Consider the following 26,038-nt stretch of genomic DNA (forward strand, 5'->3'; position numbering starts at 1 on the left):
GTCATTGAGGTAAGAAAGATGTATTGTAACAAGTAGATCTTTTAAGATAATTAAGCATAACTGTTCTAAGAACAACTAATTTCTATAATTTCGTTATGTACCAACGAGCTCAAATTCTTAAATCATTAGGAAAAAGAATCTTCTTTTTCACGCTTTTTTTATTTTCTCACACAGGGAAAAAGGGAAATACGCAAATGTGTTATTGAGGTAGAAAAGTAAACAAATTATTTTAGGTTAAGAAAATCGCAAGCAACGTGCAGACAATGGAGAATCTAAATGCAATTGAATATATATTTTCCTGCTAACAAAATGCGACAGATGCCGAAATTCATGTATGCTGTATATAATATATGTTACAGTAAGTGTGATACTATAGGGAAATAAAGCTTGCACACTTAATATGTTTAAGCTGTCAAAGGAGTTGATAAATATTTAAAATCAATTAAACATCAGTTCAGCTAAATATTATTTATTTTGGCAATTACGATACGTGCATTCGACAAAGTTTTCAGAAACTGATACACATAATAGTTGGCACAGAGATTCATTTTAATCCGTATCAATGTGCCAAAACAATTTGGAAACCAATGCTTTTTAATGTATAGGAAAATGTGATGCTGCATGTACTGCGAAAAGGACAGAACGTCGAATGAAGAAAGCACTGAAAAAGATGAGAAAAGCAGCAAATAAAAAAGATTTTTTCTTTAGGTAAATCATATTAAAGGTATTAATAAGAAAAAACGAAAATTGCAGAAAAATTACCTTTACATGGATAACAAATATTTACAATGTTGGCATCCTATCAATGTCGTTCACAGGCTTTAAATCTGTAAAGGTAGTTGTGTGCTAGGTAGCTATGACAATTTGTGCTTTCTTACATAGGAAGTGTGTCCCTAGAAAGAAAAAAAGTTACCAAGATGGCAATGCAAAATGTGTGCCAAAGTAAAGCACTAGATTTGATTTTTTTTTAACAGCTTAACTTCAATATTCAAATCAAACGTAACTATTTAAACTTACAAATGACCAAAAAGTAAAATATCAAAAATACCCAACTCCAAGGAAAATTCAAAACGGAAAGTTCCTTATCAAATGGCAAAATCAAAAGCTCAAACAATCAAACGAATGGATAACAATGTCATATTCCTGACTTAGTAAAGGCATTTCCCCAAGCAGAAAATGGTGAATTAAACCATGTTTTATAGCTAGTTAAACCTCTTATTTGTATGACAGTCATATAGCATACCATTATATTGACAACAATGTAAGAGTAAAACAAACGGACATAATAGGTAAAAAGTTTCCGTTCATCGGTCTCCCTAGCGTATCATTAGATTGATATGTATACTCACTAGCAGATTTTCGAGTCGCATGAGCGATTATGCATATAGCTGCACTTGATATCATCTAATTATTGGGTACATTAAATTCATGATTTTTATATCTAGTGTATGCCTTTGTTTTTTATTTTAAGCTCTAACTTTTATATCTGACCACAAAACACATAAAATCACAATGTGTATAAAACAAGTAATATAGACCAGAAAATATTTACATTGACGTGATAATAAACATTATGATTATTGCAAAGTGGTTTAATATTATTTAAATAATAAATATATATTGTAGATATGACAATGCTGATCGGTATATTCTGAAAAAATCCTTAAAATTTAAGAAAAAGGTGTATTTCTCTTGTTCGGACGGATTCTTATTAGTCGGGGAAGCATGTGGTAAGTTAAAATATAACTACAAAGGTAGAAATTACATTTTAGGAAATGCAAAATTGACTCCTCCACTGTAAAAAGTAGAAATAAACACCTATTTGAGGTCATACATAAAGTTATAACACATTGTTTATTGGCGTTGTATTCATAACATGAGATGCTTACACTGTTGACACACAATGTCGCACTTTTTTTGGAAGTAATGCGATCAAGATTGTTCTATTCCCATTTTAGCCGTCTATACCTTGAACAGTATTTTTATGTAGAAACATTGGTATAATACTTTCAATTTTAAGACAGTCATTAATGGTTATAGCATGTTCATAATCGTTCGGCGACTTATATAGACACAATTCTTTTAATTAATCTTGCAGTACATTTTCTTCGACGATTAATCCTAAGTCTGATGCACTATACAATTAGTGTGAATAAACAGAAAACTTTGTATTCTTATATATCAGATGTAATATTCATCTATTTAAAACAATGAATTTTGTCACTACTCTAATAAGATAACTAATATAAGCCAGTGTAACACAGATAGTAAGTTAATATTGTCGGGACAGTCACAAAATAAGCGAAGGCGGCCATCAGCAAACCCTTGAAACGTTTCCGCTAATGAGCAGATCCTCAATCACGTTTAAATTTCCCCTAAAAATAGAAAATTCCAACACATACGACTAGAGGTCGGAAAAGTTAAAAGGATTCACTCAGAGTAAGAAAGTATCAACTGATAAAGCTGGTGATATGACACAGGTACACAATCAGGTGAACTAATTTTAACGACCATTATTTATTGATCTATAACCTCATTATGTATTTAATTATCATATTTTAGTGGCATGCAGTGTTGGAACGTTCTTTGACAAGAAACAAAAGCAATGCAAAATCTGTCCACGAGGAACATATCAAGAAAAAGAAGGACAAACATTGTGCAATCTTTGTCCTCAAGTCAAACTCGGTATAGGAATACTTGGAGCTGTCAACATAACACAATGTACAGGTATGTCCCATGATACTACAAATACTGTTAAACTATATATTGAAACGTAAAATCTTATTCCAAATTGCACAAGTTTTTTGTTTTTGAAATGGAGAATTATTTGAGGGAAATGAATCACGAGATAAAATAATAGCATCATTATTTGTTTGAAGATTTTACATTCTAAGGATAAAAGCAAAAATATGATTACTGTACTAAATGGTGAATACTGACTTAAATAAGTTAAATGTAAAACAAAACCGGATTTCTTTTAGTTTTATGTCCACCGGGGTCGTATTCCAAAGATGGGATGTTACCTTGCCTTGACTGTCCAAAAAGTTTCTATCAGTCTGAATATGGTCGACTCAGGTGTGTTCCTTGCGGAGGAGGATTGGAAACTACTGGTTTAGGAGCACGTAGCTTCAAACAATGCTCTGCTAAAGGTGAATACTAATTAATCATAAACATAGTTTGGATGTTTCCATGTTTAAATTTATGCTTTAGAAGTTACATAATTTTTGAATTATTGTTATTTCGGTTATAGAAAAGATACTACAATATATTTGTAAAAAATAGTCTTAGAACGAAAAAACAATATTAAAATAGATAGAATTGACAATAAATACATTGACAAAGTTGACTTTTCCTTCTGACAAAAGTCGGAATGACTATTTTATTGTTTTCCATTCCTTAGCAACTTGTTCACCTGGCCATTTCTACGACATACGAACACACACTTGTCAAGTTTGTCCTACCGGCAGTTACCAAATGGAATATGGTCAGAACTATTGCACAGCTTGTCCTGGTGATACCATTACAGATCAAGATGCAACCACAAATGTTTCTGAATGTAAAAGTGTGTATTGAAACAAAGAAACTGATACATTTCACATAATAATTCTATTAAATAAAAATACAGAAACAAGGATCTGAAAACGTATCTTTCTACTTCAAAGACTTTTCGGGATACTCTGGTTTTGTTGGAATGATACCCACCTTCAAAAATTTTAAGTCTGAAATTTCATTGGCTGATGTAATTATTTCCATAGCAGAAAGTGAAACGGAGTGTTGTCAGATCCTTGTAAGGAAAGCTTGGACACAGGATCTGTATTGTAATAAGATTGTTATTTGGAATTTATGTCCTGAAACAGTAATACAAACTAACCAAATCCAGTTTTAGCTTCACATTTTGTTAAATGGTTTATTTCAAAAGAAAATTATTTTTAAATACTCATGACAGAGCAAAATTTGAAACTGCAATAAAGAAACAATTTTGCATTTATTAATATCTTGTTTTTGACTCAATATACATATTGTACCACAAAATTCTAGAATTTCTTTTTAAATGAGGGTTACATTTTCATTTTTAGACGCAGCATGTGGTGGACTCATCGGAAAGCTACATGGCTTCATTCAAAGTCCAAATTATCCAGGAAATTATCCAAACAATAGAGAATGTATTTGGAAAATAAAACCTGGGAAGAAAAGAAGGATCCTTGTCATCATTCCTGAAGTATTTTTGCAACAGATAGACAAATGCGGTGATATCCTAGTAATGAGACAATCAAGTAATTGTTATTGCTATATCAAACTTTTCAAAATAATTGTTTCATATTTTATTTGAAAAAATCATTTAAGAATCCAGGCTTACGATGATCACAATGTATATACTAAAAAACCAGTAAGCAAATATCTAGTAGGTGTATTGATTACCACATCATGGTAAATGAAGAAAACTAAAACTATTTCATTCTTATGAATGAGTATTTTTCTTCCATTAGGTATAATCATATCTGTTTAGCAGACACATCTGTATAGCACCATCAATCTACTATTATATTACTATAAAATGAATATTATATGCGAGCAGTATTTATAGCAGTTGGCCAAAACAGTGTAGTTCTTAATATATATAAGTTCATTTGAATGATAGTATCAAAACAGCAACTTAATTGTTTTGTAGTAAATAGCATGATTTAGTTCCTAACGATTGGGCATTCGTTTGTTTTAACCAAATTATAGAAAAAATGTAAAATCAATGTTTCAAAGTATTTCATAACGATTAGAAGTGAAATACTAAAACGACAAACATTGATGCATCAGCAATGGGATAATGACTATCGAAACGGTGAGTACCTCTTTTTCTGATTTTGAAGTATGAAAAGATAAAATTGAAACCCATTTCAAATTATATCTTTTTATAAAATTATTAGATTTTTTGCTATTCAGTTATTAATAATAGTGAACGTAATTTGCAGAAAAGCCATCATCTGTAACATCATATGAGGCATGTGAGACCAAGGAACGACCAATTGCATTCACTTCAAGATCCAAAAGGATGTGGATTCAGTTCAAATCTGATGGCAAAAATACAGCAGCTGGATTTTCTATACCATATGTAACTTATAATGGTACATATAGATATTATTATTAACAAAGAGCTATTTCAAACTAAGTTTATTTCATTTGCGATCACTTTGTCGATACCGCTGCTAGAGGACTGTTAGTCCTCGATGGTATCACGAGCAATCAGCTCAGTAATCAGTGCTTCGGTACTAGTATGATTTATATATGTCTGTTTGTTTTGTCCGCACATTGTTGTCGATGTAGTGGAATTTTATGCGACTGTCATACAAGTGAGAGGTTTAGCTAGCTATTAAACCAGGTTTAATCCACCATTTACACACAAGGAAATGACTGTACCAAGTCAGGAATATGATAGTTGTTTTCCATTCGTTTGATGTGTTTGAGCTTTTGATTTTGCCATTTGATAAGGGACTTTCCGTTTTGAATTTTCCTTGGAGTGTTTTTGTTATTTAACTTTTTTTTAACATAGACAGATTTAAAAATCCCTTTTCTCAGATTAAGAAATTGATAAGAAACTGAGGTTCCAACTTCCTCAGACAAGTTGACCCTAAATGACTTTGGCTATTTTCTTAATGTCCTTTTTAACCAAACTTGGCCACAATGACCATGGGGGTATCTAGTTTAAAAAAATGTGTCTGATGACCTCACCTGCCAACCAACATAGCCGATATGGCTTAAAATAGAACATAGGTGTAAAATGCAAGTTTTGTCTATTATTTTGAAAACCGTTATAAATAGAGAATATCTGACAAGAGCACAAATGTTCAGAATGTTTAGCTCTACCAAATGTCTATAAACGTCAAAACTGTCAGACGACTTCTTATAGGAGTTATTACCCTTATTAAATTGAAAACTATACTTGATAGAGAGAAACTTTAAATTGCAAAAATGATCAGCAAGACAAGTTCTACAAATAAGTCTAATAGTCGAAATCGTCGGTCGACTCCTTATTAGAGTTATTGCTATTTGATGAACATTTCTAACATTTCTTTTGCGTTTTTGCCTTATATCTTAAAAATTATAATACTACAATTAGGACAATTTGGAGGAAATCATCCGACGACTCCTTATTGGAGATATTGCCTTTTAATGACGATTTTTTCTATTTTTATTGCGTTTGCCTTATATGATAAAAATTATAATAGATAAATAGACACTTTAGATAACAAAAATGATCAGCCTGACAAGATCTACTAACAAGTCAAATTTGCCAATATATTTAGTAGACTGTCACTCTTTATAGGAGTGATTGCCCTCTGTTGTGTTTTGAGCAAAAAAATACAGAAGATAGAGAAAAACTAAACAGACTAAATGATCAGCAGTACAAAATCAACAAAACAGAGATTTTTGTTATGAATTCTATTCTCGTCTACAATTTTGTAGGGTGTCCTTTGTTGAATATGCACATAGACCAAGGTGAGCGACAAAGGCTCTTAGAGTTTTAATATAGCTCCGAAGGGCATTTCGACAATTAATTTCCCGTAAGTGATGCTCGAGGTCAAAATATTTGAAAATCTTAAATCATATGGAAACTGTAAAGAGCTTTTGCGGTTGGCTGCATGAAGTCAAGTGGCAAATATCAATTACATACTGAAGAAGACATTGACATAACAGTTCAATGTTTTATACTCAGAAGAGTTTTTTTTATCTTTTAATATTGGGGTTATATTTTTGCTGCAATTTAGTTTTAAGTTGTCTTGAAATTACAATATTGGTCCGTTTAAAAGTAAGAAGTGAAAATATCACGAAACAAATTATTGCCATCATAGCTTTTTTTAGACGGAAACTCGGAGAATTCATGCCCGTTATGTATTCTCAAATGTTTGCACCAGAATAAAATTGCAACTAGAAAGCAAATCTCATGTATCAGGGGCAGTAATGTTCCGAGACACAGTTAGCCAGATAATAAAAAACAAAAACATACTATGATACTGACCACTATTAGTAAGATAAAGGATATTTGTCTCTTCCAAAAAAAATACAGACTAATAATTGTATTCTATTGCAGAGGAATATCAACCACTTATAGAAGACATTGTAAAAGATGGACGGCTATACAATTCATATCAACACCAACACATTTTAAAGGTAAGAAATGAACTTGACGTATCGATACTACTATATGACATGAAATAAGCTATTTGAAGAACTTGTCTGAGAGTCCTCGCACTCAAGTTAATATGCACATTGTCAAGACGTTTTACTTCCGATACAACTACAAAAAAGCATTCAATTCTCCCGTCTTTTAATTACGTTTTAATACTAAATAGATATAGGAAGATGTGGTATGAGTGCCAATGAGACGACTCTCCATCCAAGTAACAATTTATAAAAGTAAACCATTATAGGTCAAGGTACGGCCTTCAACACGGAGCATTGGCTTACACCGAACAGCAAGCTATAAAGGGCCTCAAAAAATTACTAGTGTAAAACCATTCAAACGGGAAAACCAACGGTCTAATCTATATAAAAACGAGAAACGAGAGACACGTATTAACTACATAAACAGACGACAACCCAGTAAAGTTTCAGTTAAGTCAAGACTTGTATTTGTATTGTTTAAAATACTTCTAAGCTTTTTTGAAACAATAATATGGAGGACACGTGCAGTCATGTTGCGCAATTTTAGGACATAAAAATATCACTCTAAAATTCTTTAAGTTTGTTGTCTGCCAATTGAAATTATTTGTTCCTTGTAAAATATCTATGTAATTTAATAATTTCAAAACAAACAAAATTAAAATTCGAACTGTGACTACTCATTGTTAAACTGCAAATTTAAGAATGAACTATTTTTGAAGTACATCGATACGCAAAACTAAGAATGTTATTCTATTTATCATGCTAAATACTAATCGACAAGTCTATGCGTAAGCACCTGGACGACACATGATTAACAGGGAAGCACTAAGTTAAGGTTTTTTTCTGACACGGCCGTCATCTAACTTATGAATTACCGATATACAGTGGATAATGCTACCATACGTTCAACAGAGATTTATGCAATAAAAATTCATTTTACAATCATGTGCAGCGATAGATTCGATTGTTCATTGGACTTGGCATAAAAGTGAAGCTCATCAATTCACAGCTATATACAAAAGTCATTTAATATCTGCAGTAGTGAAGAAATGGATTTACTAACTTGATTAAAGAAATATTCTTTAAGTATCTGGCTATAGATCGATGAAATGCTGTATAAAATTTAAGAAAATTAGCTTTAAACTTTCTTTTTTAAACTTTTGGGTAAGTCTCGATAGGACATTTGAATTCGTTAATAGGTTTTTGCATACAGTTTTTTTTTTTATCATATTACGCCATCAAGTCATTTGTGTAATTATTAATAATGAATGGTAAAGCATTTTACTAGTCTTCATTTAATTGTTATTCTTTATAAAGCATTACATTAAGTTTTGCCTTAATGCTTTTTTCAATGAACTATTCATATTTCATCAACCTTTTTTTTCAGGACAGGAAACTGTTGAACGCGTTGATGGAAGTGATAGCACAACCATTAAATTATTTTAAGTATGCAAATGTATCGCATACACTAATGCCACAGTCATTTATTAAACTATTGACTTCTAAAGTCAGAAGATTCTTTTCCTCATGACTAGACGTGGGATAGTGAACACATTCTGACATTGTGTCATTGTTCTAGTTCTTCAAAATAGTGGCAGATACTGGAGGACTACATACGTTTCCCATAGATGATGGAAAATGTGACACAATTTGTACACTATACTCAAAGGATCCCTCTCTCTGGTTCAAAAATGTGATGCAGTTGGACCGGATTTGTGCTTTTGTACATATTGTATGACGATACTAGAGTTGTGTACATATATGTTGGTTAATTTACATTTAAAATATTGATAGTTGTCAAACAACTTGTAAATATGATTCTCAATTATACATCCCGGTCACTTTTGTCACCATAATTCATTGTGTTCACAAAACTTAAATTGAAAGGTATTTAATTTATTTGTAAATGCTTCAGAGTACAGGTGCTTAAAATACAACCAACCAAGTGCAGAGACAAATATATGCTTTTATCGTTAGTCGGCACTTGTGATAATTGGTCTTACATGAAATAACAATGTGTACTAAAAATTTACTATGAAATTTAACAACATAATCCTTTCTGCTAGTCAACCAAACTCGAAATCTGAATTTCAAACTACAAAACAAAAGAAAAAAAAAGATTTAACCCCAAAAATGAAATCCAGAATACTTTAGTATAAGGGGAATTGAAATTGATATACAATACTAAAAAGGAGTTTAAAATCATAAATATGTTGTAATGAAATGACTGTTTTTGTGCTATTAATTGTGATAAAATGTATTTTCGGAAAGCAAAAATATTAGTTTTAATAGGGCATTTACTGTCATATTCATGTTCACCGATTTGACTCAAATTATCATATTTGATTTATTACATACTAAATCGTTTATCCAAATTATAAAAAGTCTTAAATAAAAAATTTACAATGCATAGGCTCGATAATATGTATCAGCATTTTGTGCGTATTTAAGTCAAGACGCCATCTAATTTACCATCAAGCTGACCCCCGAAGACTGCCGACGGTCATATAACACGATATAAACATAAATATAGATATAAATATAAAGCGAACTCGTGCAATTGGATTTTTCTAGGTCTGTTTGAATTCATATTATAGGTTAAATATATATGTTAATCATCGTTTTTACCTGTATAAGAATGAGTTTTTGTGGATCGAATCAGTCAATCAAATGGTTAACCCTTGTTTCACTTTGAATGTTGACATTTTTCTTTTAATAACTGAACACTTCTAAACTTCTAATGCATGCGTAACCCATCTCTAGCTAAGGGGTTAAATTGAAGGTCACATGAATACGGATTCAATGAGGTCGAATTATTCACTTGCAAGTGAATTATTCATCAGCGATGTTTCTTAGATTATTTTGACAAAATTGAACCAAACTGGCTTCTAAAAGCGAATTATTATTTCACTATTTCACTTTCATTAATGATTGAACAAAAAAAAACAACATATTTTAATCTTTTTATATTTCGTAGCTAATGCCCCTTTAATAGAGACTTCGTGAGAAGCGACGTAATTCCAACTTTAATATCAGACTTACCTCTCAAACAATGCATGCACTGTTGAAGTGATGAAACATTTTTACATTGAATATGTCTCCATTTAACCAGATAATATTAAATATGATGGATTACATTCGTTGATAGACTATGTCGACTTCCTTCGAATTTGAAGTTTTTTGTTTCATCGTTTAGATAATAAATAGCAAATGCCCATATTTTGATTTCATTTTGTTAGTGCGTTTCAGGGGTCAAACTTTTAACAAAATAAAATTGTTAACAGTTTGTTTACTTCAGTGCGCCTTGCATTTAACATTAGAGGCACTGAAATAATCATCAGTTATACAGACTTTGCAAAAATTGCGGTTTCTATGTAACATGTTGCTAGGCTTCCCTAGCAGGTTGCAAAATGTTTTACTGATGTGTGTAAAACTGATTGAACTGATTGGTTGTGTAAAACAAACCGATGGAACTGATTGGTTGTGTAAAACAAACCGATTGAACTGATTGGTTGTATAAAACAAGATTGAACTGATTGGTTGTATAAAATGTATAAAACGGATTGGTAGTGTAAAACACACTACAATTGTTTCAATATTTAACATATTTCATTTTAGTTTGCAAATAACACTATCTAATAAAACTTTCAAGCAAATGCTTTAAATCTTGCAACCACAGAATGGAGAATAATTCCCCTGTGATAGATTTTACCCCTTAACATTATGCTAAAGTGAACATGAATTTGCTGACTTTGTGTGTTTTACATCAACAGAGAAGCTGTAAAACAAATGTTTAGTTGTACAAATTTTGTAGATTATTTTCAGTTATTGTCGAATTCTTGTATATTTTGTCAATAAATGTCTAAATCTTCATTTGTTGTATTGTCCAGATATATATGACAATTTTTTTTAATTCGTTGTTAATTTTACAGTAAATGAAGTAAAGTTGTTATTAAATATGCAAACGGAAAGACAACATTTTGAAAGAAGCCCTATATTCAAGCACTATGCATTCCAATAGCAAGTGTTTTCTCCTAATGTGATCAGACAAAATGCACAAAACATAGATAAAACTGTTTAAGCGTATGAAGGAACAAAATGTTAAGTATTTATCGAATGAATCATATGGCGGCGAGTATGTAAGTTTCATCACTAACCAAATGTGACAAGATTATTATTGTACTTATTTTGCACCCTATCGTTCAACTTCTTTTTGTACTCATTTGAAGCAGAATTAATATTGAACCTTCTCAAAAACAAAAGAAGAATGCAAGCATCTTACAAATTTCTTAAATTTCACTTTGAGATACATTGATGATATCCTGTCACTCAATAACCAATATTTCAGTGAGTGCTTGCATCTCATACATCTAGTGAACTTAAAATTAGGGATATTACGAACACCTGAAACTTGATGATTTCAACTCTTCAATTGCCAACTTATAATTTCTCAGCAGTTACATAACTTTTTGCCAATCGTATGTAGTTTACATATTTCAATTTTCAATACAGGGGTGTGCTCTTTACAAACAAACTGCCCCAACAGAGTTATAAGGAAGAACGATTGAAATCAACATTTCATAAGTTTTACAGTCACCATTACAAATTGGTTGAATGGTACGATGTGTCGGTGTCGCAATTCAGTAGTGACATGGTTTCGCGTTCTTAGATCTTAAGGTAGTAGATAAGTCGTCTCACCTATTATTTTACCATTAAGCCCTATTTCAGATTGTGACATTTTGATTGAGTGCGGATTTGCATGGCGTGCTATACATGCATAGCAGGAGACGATTACTCTCTCCATGCACCTGGTCTCGCTGCTTTCGAAGTTCATAAGATTCCCTTTGGTTTTGTTTGTTACCTTGTTTTGTCATACAAAAACATATTTTTTAGATCTGAACAACGTTAAACTTCTGTCACCTAGATATAAAACATTTAAATGCAGTTAAAATAAAGATACAGTTTGTATTATGTTTTCATTACTCCATTTTGTCAGATCAGAAAAATGAAGGCATATAAAAAAGGAAAACATCAAAACATGAAAAAAAGATCGAAAATAGGTAATGGATAGTTGTTTTAAGCAATCTGTACATTCATTTCCTTTCTTCAAATCTCATTGAACTGAAGAATAACTATCGTTTCAAATCATTAAAAATAAAAATGGTTGCCATGAGCACATTGGAAAGCATAAACTTTGATCTGTATTTTCCCTAATAATCAGTAATGCCACAAGAATAGTTCATCAAGCTTTTTATTTATATACAATGCCAATAAATATGTCTAATATAGTTATACAATATATACTATTAAAAAGTTTAGGGTTCAGATCGCCATTTTTTATTCATCATTGACATCTCTGTTTTCACTTGTACTCAATATCGGTTGACAGGTTTCAGTGTCACCCTGTGAGAAAAATATGAATTAAAAAGAATTGTAAATGGATACACTAATGTAGTAAATGGAAATCCGGCACATAAAATTGTATATCACTATGGTTGTCATTGCCTTTACTATTAATCTAAATTTTAGTTTAGGATTGAAGACTGGCATGTAAAAACGCAACAAATGTGCTGTACCTCCGACATATTTGTTTATTCCTCATATATCAAAAGTTTGTTTTTATTACAATCATCAACCCATATGTTTTCTTTTTGATAATGACGACAAATATCTCTGTTGACATGTTGGGATGTGGCTGAAATAATTGAGATCAAATTTGAACTTGTATGTGATGAGTCATATCTTAGCTGCTGAATATACGTCCTTGTCCTATATTTTCGGCATAAATTAGATGTAATTAATTGGATAGATTGTACCAACAGCTAACCTTTAATTCTTTAAATACACACTGACCTTTTGATCTGCATATGGGATATCTTCTCTGGCCAGGAGGTATCTCAAAAACCGTTCATGGTCACTTGTTGTGCTATCTGCATCAATATCCTGTAAATCAAAGAAATGTCAAGAAAATTTCCACCTAACATATTATTTCATTTCCATACAATTGGTCCATTCTAATCATTTTATGCGTCATTTGAAATTAATAAAAACAAAAACAACATTTGTTCGAACAATAATCGTTCATATAAAAATATAACCTTTCTCTTCTATTAAGTTCATTACTCAGCCTATTTTATTCATCATAAACTTTTGACGACAGGCTTCAACATATATTCTTGATTAAGGTAATACATATAATATGGAACAAGAAAACATGAACAAATAAATTACGTTATCAGTATTTGAGTTTGTACAAGTTTGTTTTGGAACAGTAGATTATCAAATGCTTTATAAAGATACAAGCATAAGACTTTTAGTGTTCATATTGTATATTTGGCACTAAAACATAGGTGTTGGCAATTAACATCATTCATGGACAGTATTACGTACGGTTGACTATATTTAAAAGTGTATTATTGATTTAGTAAACTTTATCGCTACCATTTATCTCATTAAAAATAAGGAATGACCTGTTCATCTTCCCTGACTAGGAGGTTTCTTGAAAATCTTTCATGGTCACTCAGTTTACTCTCTGTATCAAGATCCTGAGACAACAGAAGAGAATAATGAACATTTACACACGAACATTGTTTTTTTTATTATAACGAAAATTCAAGCACGAAAGGTTCCAAAATTAATAACTCGCAATTTAAATGTTCATTTCATTATTTGTAAATTGCATTTCGTGAAATCCCAACAATTAATTTAAAACGTTTGCTCATTGTACAATAAACATAATAAAAACTGCATGCAATAGTTTTTTGAATTCAGTTTCTAATTTAATTCAACTTGTCAGTTATAACTAAATTTTATGCAGTGAAGTTTTAAAAACAGACAGTCGTAAAAAACTGTCGTTTACAGATTTCATCATATGCTCATATTTAAGGACAAAAACGCATAACAAATAAATCTTAAACCAAAAATGACTTGAATGCATCAACTTCCCTAGATATGAGTATTCCTTAAGGCAAGAAATCCTAAACAATATATTTGAGTACATTTCATAAACCTGGATTTAAAAAAAACATAATTATTTGGCTAAGTCAGTTGGTAAGTAATGTTTTTCTTTTTATAAAAGCATTAAAAATTTTGGACAGTTTGGAAACAGACAGTGACATATTTTTGGCCTAAATTAAATGTAATTCACGAATTAATTTACACTATCACCTCAGGAATATATTACCTTAGCTGTATTTGGCAAAACTTTTAGGAATATTTGGTCCTCAATGCTCTTCAACTTCGTACTTTATTTGGCCTTTTTAACTTTTTTTTATTCGAGTGTCACTGATGAGTCTTTTATAGACGAAACGCGCGTCTGGCGCAAATACAAAATTTCAATCCTGGTATCTATGATGAGTTTATTCACTACCGTTTAATCAATTCAAGGATCACCACTGACCTGTTTATCATCCATGTCTAGGATTTTTCTAGAATCTTCTTGGTCACTCAGTTTGCTCTCTATATCGACATCCTGTAACATTAGAAGGAGTTAAACATTCAAACTAGAACTTGTAGAAAGGTTACCTTTTATTGATAAATTTGATACATTCTAATTCAACATCATAATATATAAAGTGCTGTTTAGAAAAATAGCAGTTGTTATAAGCAAACTTACTCAAGTGGAATTATATCTATTCTTTAGTTTATTACTTCCCAATATCATTATTGATTTATGATAAACTTTCTTTTACATACTTCACAATATCCAAGGTTACAAATGTATCTAACTAATAAAAATTTAACCGAAAGTGTTTTAATACCTCAACTGAAACGGTATCTTGGGCACTCAATTTGCTCTCTGTATCAACATTCTGTAATAAGAATAAAGTACATTATCTTAGTATTAACGAATTTCTTGTAATTCTAAACTTGGAGTGATATTAAAAAAAAAAGATAGTTGTTTAAATATACCCAGTATTTCCCTTTAGAACTTCAAAACATCATGATAAATATCTGCTGACAGACTTCATCTTTCTTATACATGTGTAAGGTTTAAAATCAATTTAACAAAAAAAAAATACACTTAAGTTAGTTAATGTCGACACTTTCCCGAATTGTCCTTTTTCTCAGTACAAAAAGATCTAGACTTAGTCTGGGAGAACATGATTTATGTTTAAATTGTATTTGGCTTTGAACTAGCTTTCTGTAACTGCGAGTACCTTTTTTTGGCGCTTTGTGTTAATTGTTTTAATGTTAGTAATTTTTGAGCCTCGTTCCCATCTTTTGACGTTGAGAACTCAAAAACATGCCTAATCCTGTCACATTCTTTATGTGCCTAGCCAAAATCAGGAGCCTGTAGTTCAGTGGTTGTCATTGGTTCGTGTCTGTCATATTTGTTTTTCGTAAATTGTTTTGTTATAAAAAAAGGCCGTGAGTTGGAGCCGTTAAAAGCCGAATTTTTCTCATTGTTGAAGGCCGTACAATTGCCTATAATTGCTTACATCCCTTCATTTGAACTTTGATGGATAGTTGGCTCATTGGCAATTATACCACATGTCCTTGTTTTTAACCTGTACATGTACTTAACAAGGATTTGCATTTATTGCATTTTTTTGAAGGTACAGTATCTATATGTAGGTTAGCAATGTTACATATAGGTATAATTATGAGGGTATTAGACTTTTAACTATCCATATTGTATATTTGTTCCTAGAAGTCTATGGTGCGTGCAGTAAACAACATGGACAGTTTGGAAACAAAAATATTTTGGCATAAATTAGATTCAATCAATCAAACTGGTTGAACTACCGCTACCGTTTTATTCAATCACAAAAATAATCACTGACTTTTTGATCTGCATATGGGATATCTTCTCTGGCTATGAGGTTTCTTAAGAAGATTCCATGGTCACTAAGTTGGCTCTCTGTATCATAATCCTGAAATATTGGAAGAAAGACCATTTACATTCCAATCTGAACACATGTTAACTTATTTGCATACATTTGGTCGATTCTCACTGACTTTTATAGAGTGTTGTTTACAAATAATGGTTATTGAAATCCCAATATCTCTCATCCTAGCATAACTTGGAATGTGAAGGATGAGATTCATTCTAGAAATGGATCCTGAGGCTCGAGAAGATTTGGAGGGTATAATTTGCCCATCCCATGTTTTGTTGCACAAACAAACTTCAAATTTTGATTGAAACAGGTAACCGCCGCAGTATTTATAGCAGGGTATAGCTACGTCAAAGCCATAGGTCAGGATTTGACCTCTTTTAATTGAGATGCTTCGCTGCATCACATGAAATATGTCATCCTTGAATATTTAAAAAGATCATGATTAATTTGTGATTTTTTTTTGCTGACATACGTCAATGTTAACCATATATATATTGCATTTAATGAATCAATATTTAATAGATGGATACTAGAAGTACGAAACCCAGATTGATGATCTATACTGACATTAAGAACATACACTGCACAGTGAACTACTGCTCGCTTAAACCCTGCTTTGGTGTTTAATATGTGTAAATGGTATTTCTTATGGAAACAAAACTATCAAGCAGCTTTGATTTAAAGCTGTTGAGAAAAAGACTCAAATAGAAGGAACTGATATCTTTGTTAAAACTATGCTGACAAAAAGCTAAAAAAAATTGAGATAAATTCCTCAAACAATTCCTGAAAAGCAGGTGCAAAGTTTCAATATATGAACGTTTCAAATGAATTGGAACAATTTTAGAAAATAAAGCTGAAAATATTAATAAGGTTCTATGTCTGGAAAATTGGCAAACTGATACTCAAACATTTTGATAACAACGGGGGCACAACTTTAATGGTTCTGCAATCTTTATATAAAATCTCCTTGGTCTGGGTTACAAAATGTAGACATTAAAATACACAAAATTGGTATTGGTTTTTTTTTAATTTGCTAAACATTGTAGAAGTTTCCAAGTCTGGAAAATGTGAGGAAACAAATCTTAAAAACATTTCCATGATAGCAGTGGACAACTTTAGTATGTCCAGTCCTTTTTTGAACTGTCAAGGAACTGGGATTTAACCTGTAGGGAGACTAAATTGAACCAAATTAGTATTATATTTTGTTAATTTTATTGAAAATTACCGAGTTCGCAAATCTAAGAATAAAGGAAAAAAATCCTCGAACAGTTCCATGAAAGCAGGTTCACATCATTTATATGTGTACAATATGAAGTGTCAAAGATCTGGAATTAAAATGTAGTAGGAGTTGATTGCATAAGATAGAAACCCACTTTTCTTGGGTAAACCAGTATATTCTATTACTCTTTACAGGCAGGATACTATATACTCACTCTCACACGTGAGCTGATCAGTTACTTTCTAACTATCCTATACAGATTTTACAATATATTTACCTCTCCATTCATGTCTGAAAAGAAAAGTTGATAAAAATGACATACGATAGTTTCTTTTAAAAATTAAAAACCTTTGAATAAGTCTGACAGTATAACTTTTTATCACAAATTATCTTTAAAATTCATATGCAGTCTCACTAAAATAAAAAGGAAATGAGAATCCAAAAACTTTAATTATCAACAAGGTAGAAAAATATGCACCAAATTCAAGTGCATCATGTATATCGGTTTATAAGGATCTTTTATAGTGCTTGCTGACTTAAGGAATTGTTATTTACATTGCTGCTATACTAATGGTATACTATGTGAATGAATTTATTTTTGTACAACATAAAACCTTTATCTAGACAAGATCAGCATATGCAGGGCAGATTAAACACAATATCAAAGCTGTTAAACAATAATATATTGTAGAAAAGTTTAATTGTTTTGCATGTATAATTTGTTTTGATGTTTGCTCTTTCATTGGAACTAAGATTTACATGTAGAGACAGTGGATAAGTAGAGTTTCGGTTTCTATGCAGTGTAACCAGAATGATGGGATAAAGTAAATGGTAAAACATGATACAGGTATAACAGTATACATTATAAAAAAGATGACAGTGTTTCATTTTCCAAATATGCCAGGCCATTTGAAATATGCAAAATTATATGAATTGCTGTCAGTGAAATAACAAAAAAATTACCTTCTCTAAATCTCCAAGACAAAAGCAAAGGGTCTTTATTCTTGTAAAGTCTTCAACAAAAATAAGATATATAGTTAACTTTTAAGCAATACATATCATTTGATATTCCATAAGAAGCACATTTTATTGAATTGAGAAAATACACACACAAAAAAATTCAATCAAATACAATATAACTTTAAATTCACACTTAAAATGTACAACTAAGGACAATGTTGCAAAGCAGTTACAAAAACATTTACACTGAATTTATTATAAACAAACCTGGCATATATGACCTTTCCAAAAGATTTGCAACAATACACAAGCACTACACAGAAGATATCGGTTAAATCCTATTATTTCAAGTTTTTAATTGTACATCAAAACCATATCCCCCTTTTTTTTTTTTATCGTGATGGCATGATATAACTATTTCATTATATGCGCCTATTTCACAATCTTCTTCTTTGTCGTGAAATATACACACTTTAAAATGTAATTATAACATTATCATTTTGTATCTCAAAATCAGTCCATCGTATCATGAAAAAAATTAATAATAATTTGTGTACAGCTTTTCTTACAAAGCGTTAAAATGTACAACCCAGATATGTCAAAAGTGGAGATTTTGGTGAAATTTGACAGAACTATTCTATTCAATACTTGCATAAAATAATTTTACCTTCTTCTAAGCAAAATTGATCCAAGTATGATACAAATAACTACAAATAATGCTGCTAGAATTATCAGGGATATCGCCCAAGCACGAAGTACACAGTTGGGATCATCTGCTGGACAATCACAGTAATATCCGTTCAAAACGTCATAGCACACATAAGGTGGAACACATGGCGAACTTTGACACTCATCAATTTCATCTGTACAGTGTTTCCCTGTGTATCCTAGAGTACATGTACATATGTAGTTCTTATCAAAGTCTACTGCTCTATGTGCACTCCTACAAGGGTAATTTCTTTTGGCTGAAAGATATATAAACTGGTCATTTTGGTAAACACAACAAATATTTATCAGCTATATTTACACTAAAAGAGAAATTTAAAAGTATGCAAGTGTAGACATACAAATACATCTTGCGAACTTTTTGAACACAGGTATTTCACATTATTTTCAACTGGGTCTTTTAAGTACTGCAGTAGCAGAGAAACTAAGCTAATCCCTCAAAAATTTAAGATTGACGTCAGATCACTCCTGCAGAATAAAATTAACAAATAAACGAGCAGTGGACATTTGATAGAAGAAAACTGGAGTGGATGATGGATGTACATAAAAACAAGATTGTTACATTATACCAAAAGTCATGATCATCTGCCACCTGACTTTTAAGATACAACTTTTATTAAAATTGCAATAAAAACATTGTATACCATGAATGTATCTGCCTATAGATCGATCTAAAAAAAAATCGTTTGCTAATTTTTGTGAAAACGACTGATGAATGTTTGCTGTCAAAGATATATTAGGTTTGAATAAACTCATCATAGATACCAGGCTTGAAATTATCTTTTACGTAAAACTATGTAAATTACTGCATGAATAAAAGCATGAATTATAATACCATCTAGAAATCTGCCCATGTAAGGATTTTGACTATTTGGTTCAAGCCGCCGAACTCAAAAAAATCGTGAATAGATGAACTATGCTCAATTCTATAAAAATGCTTGACCTATAATGGTTTATTTTTACAAATTGTGACTTGGATGGAGAGTTGTCTGATTAGCACTCATACCACATCTTCTTATATCTAATATATTTTTTTATGATAAAAGTTTCACCATTTCTCAATTTTTAGCCTATTTTTAATGGTATTTCAATCTTTACAACATATTTTCCTTGTTCCTTTCACTTTAAAATGAAGATTTTGCTTTGTTAAGTATTTTCTATACAAGTTATTTCAAGTGTTGTTCTAAATCATAAATATTCATTTAGGTCTGTAAAAATGATTATGGATACATATGCACATACGTGTACAAACTCCTTTCTTTTGACATGGGGATTCCATCAGAACAAATTGGACGGTTATCACAGTAGAGGTAGCATTCAAAGAATCTGTTATATGGATCTTTACAAAATCATTCCCAGATGATGACATATTCTGTTTATATGTGATATTAGCATAAATCCAAGACAAAGTATCTTTGTCATGTGGTAAATTATGACTGAAATTTCCACAGGGTTCAGTTGTCAACTGAAAAGATAATAACACGCCCTTTGTTTTTTACAATACACTAAACTGCAATATTATTTCGTGTTAAAACAAACAAGTTTTTTTTTCTATTAGCAAGAACATTTAGCATACATTACCAACAATAACTTATCAATAGATTTCGAGAGGAATAAAACAACAGGTGTCACTGATGAATCAATGATTGCGGAACCTTTCAAATCACTTGCGTAAAACCAAAGTTAAAGGACTCAAATTACTATAAATTTATATAAAATAAAGAGATGGGGTATGATTACAAATAAGACAACTAATCAAATGAAGTGCATGCTAGTTTTCTGTGTAGTATTTCGGTTTTGTTTGTCTTTTTTATCTTATTAATTTTGGCCATGGTGTTGGCTGTGTTTCAAACACTCATTTTTGGTACAAATATTAATGAAATTAATGAAATGGTAATAGTAAATGTATTTCTTACAATCCAAATTATCAATTTTAACGATAAAACGTACTTTCTTAATTTTGTATGAAAGAGGAATACTATATTAGAAAGTTGAAAACTAAAATATGTGTTGGTAAAACTGTCTTTCCTACAGTTAAGTCAGTTTAACTTGATTTGAACAAAAGTTCCATACCATATTTTTTCAAAAATACTGAAACATACATGTTTGTAAGGAGGACAAGCTTCCAGGTCTGGAACTGATTCTCTTCCTTTTGATAACAGTATTCTACCATGTGAAGGTTCTGACACAGTTATAAATAAATCCTGTTTTTCTATATCATAGGCACCAAAGGTTGCAGAAAACTCACCGGACCATTTTTCTATATTAAAAGCATTCATTTGCTCTAAATAGACCTATAAAAAGATTGTATTGATCATATATAACTTTAACCCTCAGATATCTTGATAAATTGACATATTTTTGGTGAGACAGTCATTTACGCCAATAGACTCTATTTGAAGGCTTACTCAAGTTTATATTGCTTTATTTCATTGTTTGCAATGAATAACCGTGATTTCCCAGTGAAATAAAAACTGATAATTTCACATATGAAATATACACGATTATTTCACTCCTCTGACTTCATACAACAATAAGTGTTGTTGTCGATAATGTTACATCAAAACAAATTGTGAATGCGTAGAAAAAGATATGGTCACCTTGCATTTTCTATTTTATTTCCATTAAAACGCCCATTGCCAATGTAATAGAAAGAATAAGTGAGTTCTTGGATTAGTTATTCTATATTTATCTGTTTAAAAAGCAAAACATCAGTTTCATATATATGATATAATCACAATAGAGTTATGAAATAAAACTTTATGGTATGTTTTTAGATTTGAATGCTTAATTAAATCGTTAATATATAATTGAATAAACTAATACTTCTCCTGTATTTATCGAGTGATTTTGTTTTACCTGAAATCTTTTATAGTTTTGATTTCAACTTTCCCAAAAATAAACAAGTATATCAAAAGTTGGAGATTCCCAATTGTGAAATTTTCCATTTATATGTAGGAACATTTCAGCAGCGCCTGCATATGGAGTATAGATCTCTCGATATTGCAGAGCTTATATTTCCTATCAAAATTTCCTATGTTGCATAAAAGAAGCTTTTAAACCAAGAATTTCATGTGGTGAAGTTGAAATTATCCCTTCGGAAATTAACAGACGCGATCACGTGTTAGTTGACCGTTACGGAATATATGTTTCACAGATGATGACGGAAATGATACAATTGTTGTAATGATATTCCTGTCCTTTTTTCCGTGAATATGGCCTCCCAAATTAGGTGTATCCCAGGGTTTGTACTTACGCGAGCAGCACGACACGTGTGGAGTATAATCTGTTTACCATTTCGGAGCGCCTGAGATCATACTCGTTTTTTGATGGGGTTTGTGTGGCTCAGTCATGAGCTTTATATTTTGTATTTTCGGTTTGGTCGTCTTTTTTTTGCCCTGGCATTTTCAGTTCGTTCTTGACTCATGAGTTTGATTATCCCTTTGGTATATTGTGCCTCTCTTGTACTGTGAACTGTGAAATGCTTAAATTAAATAAGAATAATTGGTCAGCAATATCAATCATTACAAAAAATATGAAATTGTAGAAATAATCCCCAAAACTGTTTGAAAATACATCAACATCACTATTTCTTCTTGCTGTGTTTGTCACTGCACCCCTCTTCCTCTGGATTGAGTGTCACATTTCATTCTACTATCTATATTAAGATATAACAAGAATTATGTACCAGAACAGGTTCTGTCGGGTCATCATGGAGAATGTTTTGTCCATACTGAGTCATAAAGACAATTGGTGGATCATTCAGTTGTGCAACACTGATAGTCAACGTAATCAATCTGTGAACAGCAGTGATTGAATTATCTCGCTGAACCTCCTGTAGAACAACTGGTATCTGTTCCTTACCAGTACAATCTCTACATGGGGTATAAAGTAATCTGAAAGCAGAACAATGCAATGTTCACCCTAAACAAAATCATATTTTGAGTGACATGGAGGCACTTTGTTTACACGTTTTTATCCGCAAAGATAGATCTATACAATACTAAATCAAAATTTCACCGTTATGTGGATTAACTATCGACATACAATTCAAAATACACCAAATGAATAGAACAATGAAACTTTACTGTTTTTCTAAGTTTGGAAATGGTTACAACTTGTTCATAAATTTTAAAATGTCAGGAAATTCTGGCAAACATGGCAAACAACATATAATCAATATAAATTAATAATTAGGTTTTATAAAACTGAGAATGGAAACGGGGAATGCGTCAAAGTGACAACAACCCGACCAAAGAGCAGAAAACATACATAAGCTAAAATCTCGTTATTTTGTTTGTCCGGCGGCAAGTCAGTTCATTTCATCAATGGAACACTAAATGCATTGGGATAAAATATCAATGCCATCAGGAAATTAACTTAATCTTACAATACAACACTTCCTGGTTATGATGTTATATAATTTCGGTTGAATAGTTTAAAGGTTTCACAGATAAGACAGTATGTGATAATGACACAGACAGTGAAAGATCTATATGCATATCAACGCAGTTGACATTAAACTAAACTTACATTCCAGTTTTAGTTAAAAATAATGTTCCATTTATATCAGAAACATTGAAGGATGGTTCAATAAAGTACTCAATCAAATCATTTTCTTCATCAGAAGCTCTCAGAGTATATTGTATGGTGCCTGGAAAATTAAAATGCAATGGTTATATGAACACCTTTCATTTTGCCACTGAAAACTGTCAAGGTTAGAATATATTATCTTGATTTACAAACACATACTTGCATCAAACCATTTAAACCATTATTCAAGAGTTTATATTTGAAACTGATCAGTTGCATTAACCTTGACGTTTTAAAATATTTGTCCAATTCTTATTTCAATATTGATAAAGTGAACAGCTGATGTCAAATGATTTTACAATCCATCTTTCTGAGTTCGACCTGATCAACTATTTTGTTTAATCATATCATTTAAAAAAGCATTTTCGGAGGAATATTTTTACGAAAAAGTTTATAAACAACCAACATAGGTCATAATGAAAATATCTAAAATTTTTGTTTGCGCCATGTTGTGTAACAAAAATGGAATACGGTCATTGGACACAGATACCCTTGCTAATATAATGGAGACAGGAGAAGCATCAAGTATTTCAGACTAGAATGTTTATAAATAGGCATTATACGTCATTTGGTCTGTATTGGAGAGTTGTCTCATTGGCAATCATATCACATCTTATAATAACTCTGAAAAGCCTATTTGAAATGCTTTAATTTTAAATTAATCTGTATTAAATCACTCCTAACAATTTCAAATATTAAATTATTGAGTGATAGCTAACTCAAGTTTTCATCTGAAAACATTTTGTAGTATTTTCGGGGACTAAAAATTAACCCAAGATTTAACAGTTATTGCCTTTTTTGTGCAAAATGCACATATTGCAGGAATGTAGAAATTTTTCAAACTCATCCAAGACTAACTAACATAAAGAACACACCTTGATCTTCGTCCATTATCAAAATATCAGGACTCAACAATACAGGTGGTGAGTTGTAAACATTCTTATCAACAACAGCAACAATAAACTGTGTTTCTTCTGAGAAATAAGCTCCTTCAGCAAATCTTCTCTTCCTCTTTATGGTGTCTGATTGTACTGATCTTGTATTACAAACCTAAACAGTAAGTTGAGAGTATGTACTAAATACATTGTCAATTTGAATGATATATGTCTGACGACACAAACCACCCTCTAGACCAACTCTGCAAACATGAAGAAAATTTGAATTTACACAGAAATCGCATCTGATGTGGTACATGTTATGTTGCCACTATGAATACCAACTAATTAGTTACAATTAGGATTATTTAAAGAGAGTCTTCAAATCAGCATTCTTATACAGCTGGAAAATATTTGGCGTTGTTTGTTTAGAGGAGAATGTTAAAACTGACCCACAAGAATTAAGGACTGCCACTAGCAGGTATCTTTTTCATATAAGCTAAATGCAATGTGGATTTTGTTATACATAGGACCTTACATACATTATTCCTACTAAGTCTTTATCAAATTGATGGTGGATGTTAGAATATACGCGTACACAGGCTCCTTGTTAAACTTTCAGGCAGATCTGAAAGACATTCATTTCTGAGACTGTTATATCGGTCTTCTGGAAAAAAAATACTGCCAAGCGACCACTACAGAAGTTATATTTTTCATCATTTTTTTTTGTTTACAAACATTAATGATGTTTAAAATCTTAAGGTTTTATGAACCTTTTTTTACCCAAGTGAAGCACATACATTCTCTAAAAGAAAATATAATTTAACCCATTTCGTCCTATAATGGCAATGAATGTTGATGAACATTCAACTGTGACTTCACTGTTAGAGTTGATTTCCACCTATTGCAGTTCACTTAAAATTCTGACCAAATTCTGCAAATTGTTTTATCAAATCCAACTGTTCCATTTGTATGAAATTTTAACCAACTGCTGTAGAAAACCACAATATAGTCATAAAAGTGCACAGAGATAAAATAAAGCATATTTACAATCCTATAAAATGTCAATTCCACTTCAAACAATTTTGAAGGATATATTCATTGTAATGGGTCATTTAAAAAGAAAGGTGCTACTTTTCGAATTGTTAAAAAAAATGTCAAAATTAAGGTTTTAAGTATCTCTCCCTTAGGTTGTTTCTCTAGTCATGGTTCAAAGTTGTCATTAAATTAAAATCTAAACTACTACATGAAATGTATTTATACATGTAGCTTAAATATTTTTCATGAAGTTTAAAGGAATATTAGACAATGAGTATGAGGAAAAGATATTAGATTATCTCCACTGGAAACTTACCAGTAACAGCATATTGTAACTTCACATACATATTACGGAAGATAACATGTTTTAATTCAAACTGATGTCTGATTCTTACAAATATAGAAGAATTTTTAAAAGAAAAACAGTATGCAAATTTAGATTGGACATTTTGATAGCATTTCAAAAATTACTATCTCTCACCTTTTCAATGACTCTTTACAATAACAATATATAAAGAAATGTTTAGCAACACGTTCTTAATAGCGATGAAGTGGAATTCAAATCGTATTGTAAGTATGCTTTATTTTATCAACTTGCACTTTGAAGGTTGTGTTCTTTTCAGCATTTTTTT

The 26,038-nt window shown here is 31.2% G+C and overlaps 2 protein-coding genes across 3 annotated transcripts in view; one reads left to right on the forward strand and one right to left on the reverse strand.

Annotated features, from left to right (window-relative positions):
* Nucleotides 1-11,028, forward strand: part of LOC127704333 (signal peptide, CUB and EGF-like domain-containing protein 2) — a 78,212-nt gene extending 67,184 nt beyond the window's left edge. For both annotated transcript variants that reach the window (XM_052208346.1, XM_052208347.1), the window contains 9 exons: nt 606-708; nt 1,627-1,730; nt 2,563-2,727; nt 2,982-3,149; nt 3,401-3,562; nt 4,077-4,274; nt 4,965-5,117; nt 7,082-7,161; nt 8,543-11,028. In XM_052208346.1, the coding sequence (XP_052064306.1) occupies nt 606-708; nt 1,627-1,730; nt 2,563-2,727; nt 2,982-3,149; nt 3,401-3,562; nt 4,077-4,274; nt 4,965-5,117; nt 7,082-7,161; nt 8,543-8,686 (1,277 nt within the window). In that variant the 3' untranslated portion in view covers nt 8,687-11,028. The remainder of the gene's footprint in view (nt 1-605; nt 709-1,626; nt 1,731-2,562; nt 2,728-2,981; nt 3,150-3,400; nt 3,563-4,076; nt 4,275-4,964; nt 5,118-7,081; nt 7,162-8,542) is intronic.
* A 1,360-nt stretch (nt 11,029-12,388) lies between these two features.
* Nucleotides 12,389-26,038, reverse strand: part of LOC127706619 (uncharacterized) — a 127,694-nt gene continuing 114,044 nt past the window's right edge. The window contains exons 76-89 of the mRNA XM_052211275.1: nt 24,369-24,543; nt 23,434-23,554; nt 22,589-22,796; nt 21,003-21,194; nt 20,143-20,365; nt 18,842-19,139; nt 18,178-18,227; nt 17,492-17,505; nt 15,942-16,031; nt 14,916-14,966; nt 14,555-14,626; nt 13,626-13,700; nt 13,009-13,098; nt 12,389-12,558 (exon numbers count right to left, since the gene is read on the reverse strand). Coding sequence (XP_052067235.1) covers nt 12,493-12,558; nt 13,009-13,098; nt 13,626-13,700; nt 14,555-14,626; nt 14,916-14,966; nt 15,942-16,031; nt 17,492-17,505; nt 18,178-18,227; nt 18,842-19,139; nt 20,143-20,365; nt 21,003-21,194; nt 22,589-22,796; nt 23,434-23,554; nt 24,369-24,543 — 1,725 coding nt within the window. The 3' untranslated portion in view covers nt 12,389-12,492. The remainder of the gene's footprint in view (nt 12,559-13,008; nt 13,099-13,625; nt 13,701-14,554; nt 14,627-14,915; nt 14,967-15,941; nt 16,032-17,491; nt 17,506-18,177; nt 18,228-18,841; nt 19,140-20,142; nt 20,366-21,002; nt 21,195-22,588; nt 22,797-23,433; nt 23,555-24,368; nt 24,544-26,038) is intronic.

The sequence above is a fragment of the Mytilus californianus genome, unplaced genomic scaffold (assembly GCF_021869535.1).
Source record: "Mytilus californianus isolate M0D057914Y unplaced genomic scaffold, xbMytCali1.0.p SCAF_6, whole genome shotgun sequence".
Taxonomy (NCBI): Eukaryota; Metazoa; Mollusca; class Bivalvia; order Mytilida; family Mytilidae; genus Mytilus; species Mytilus californianus.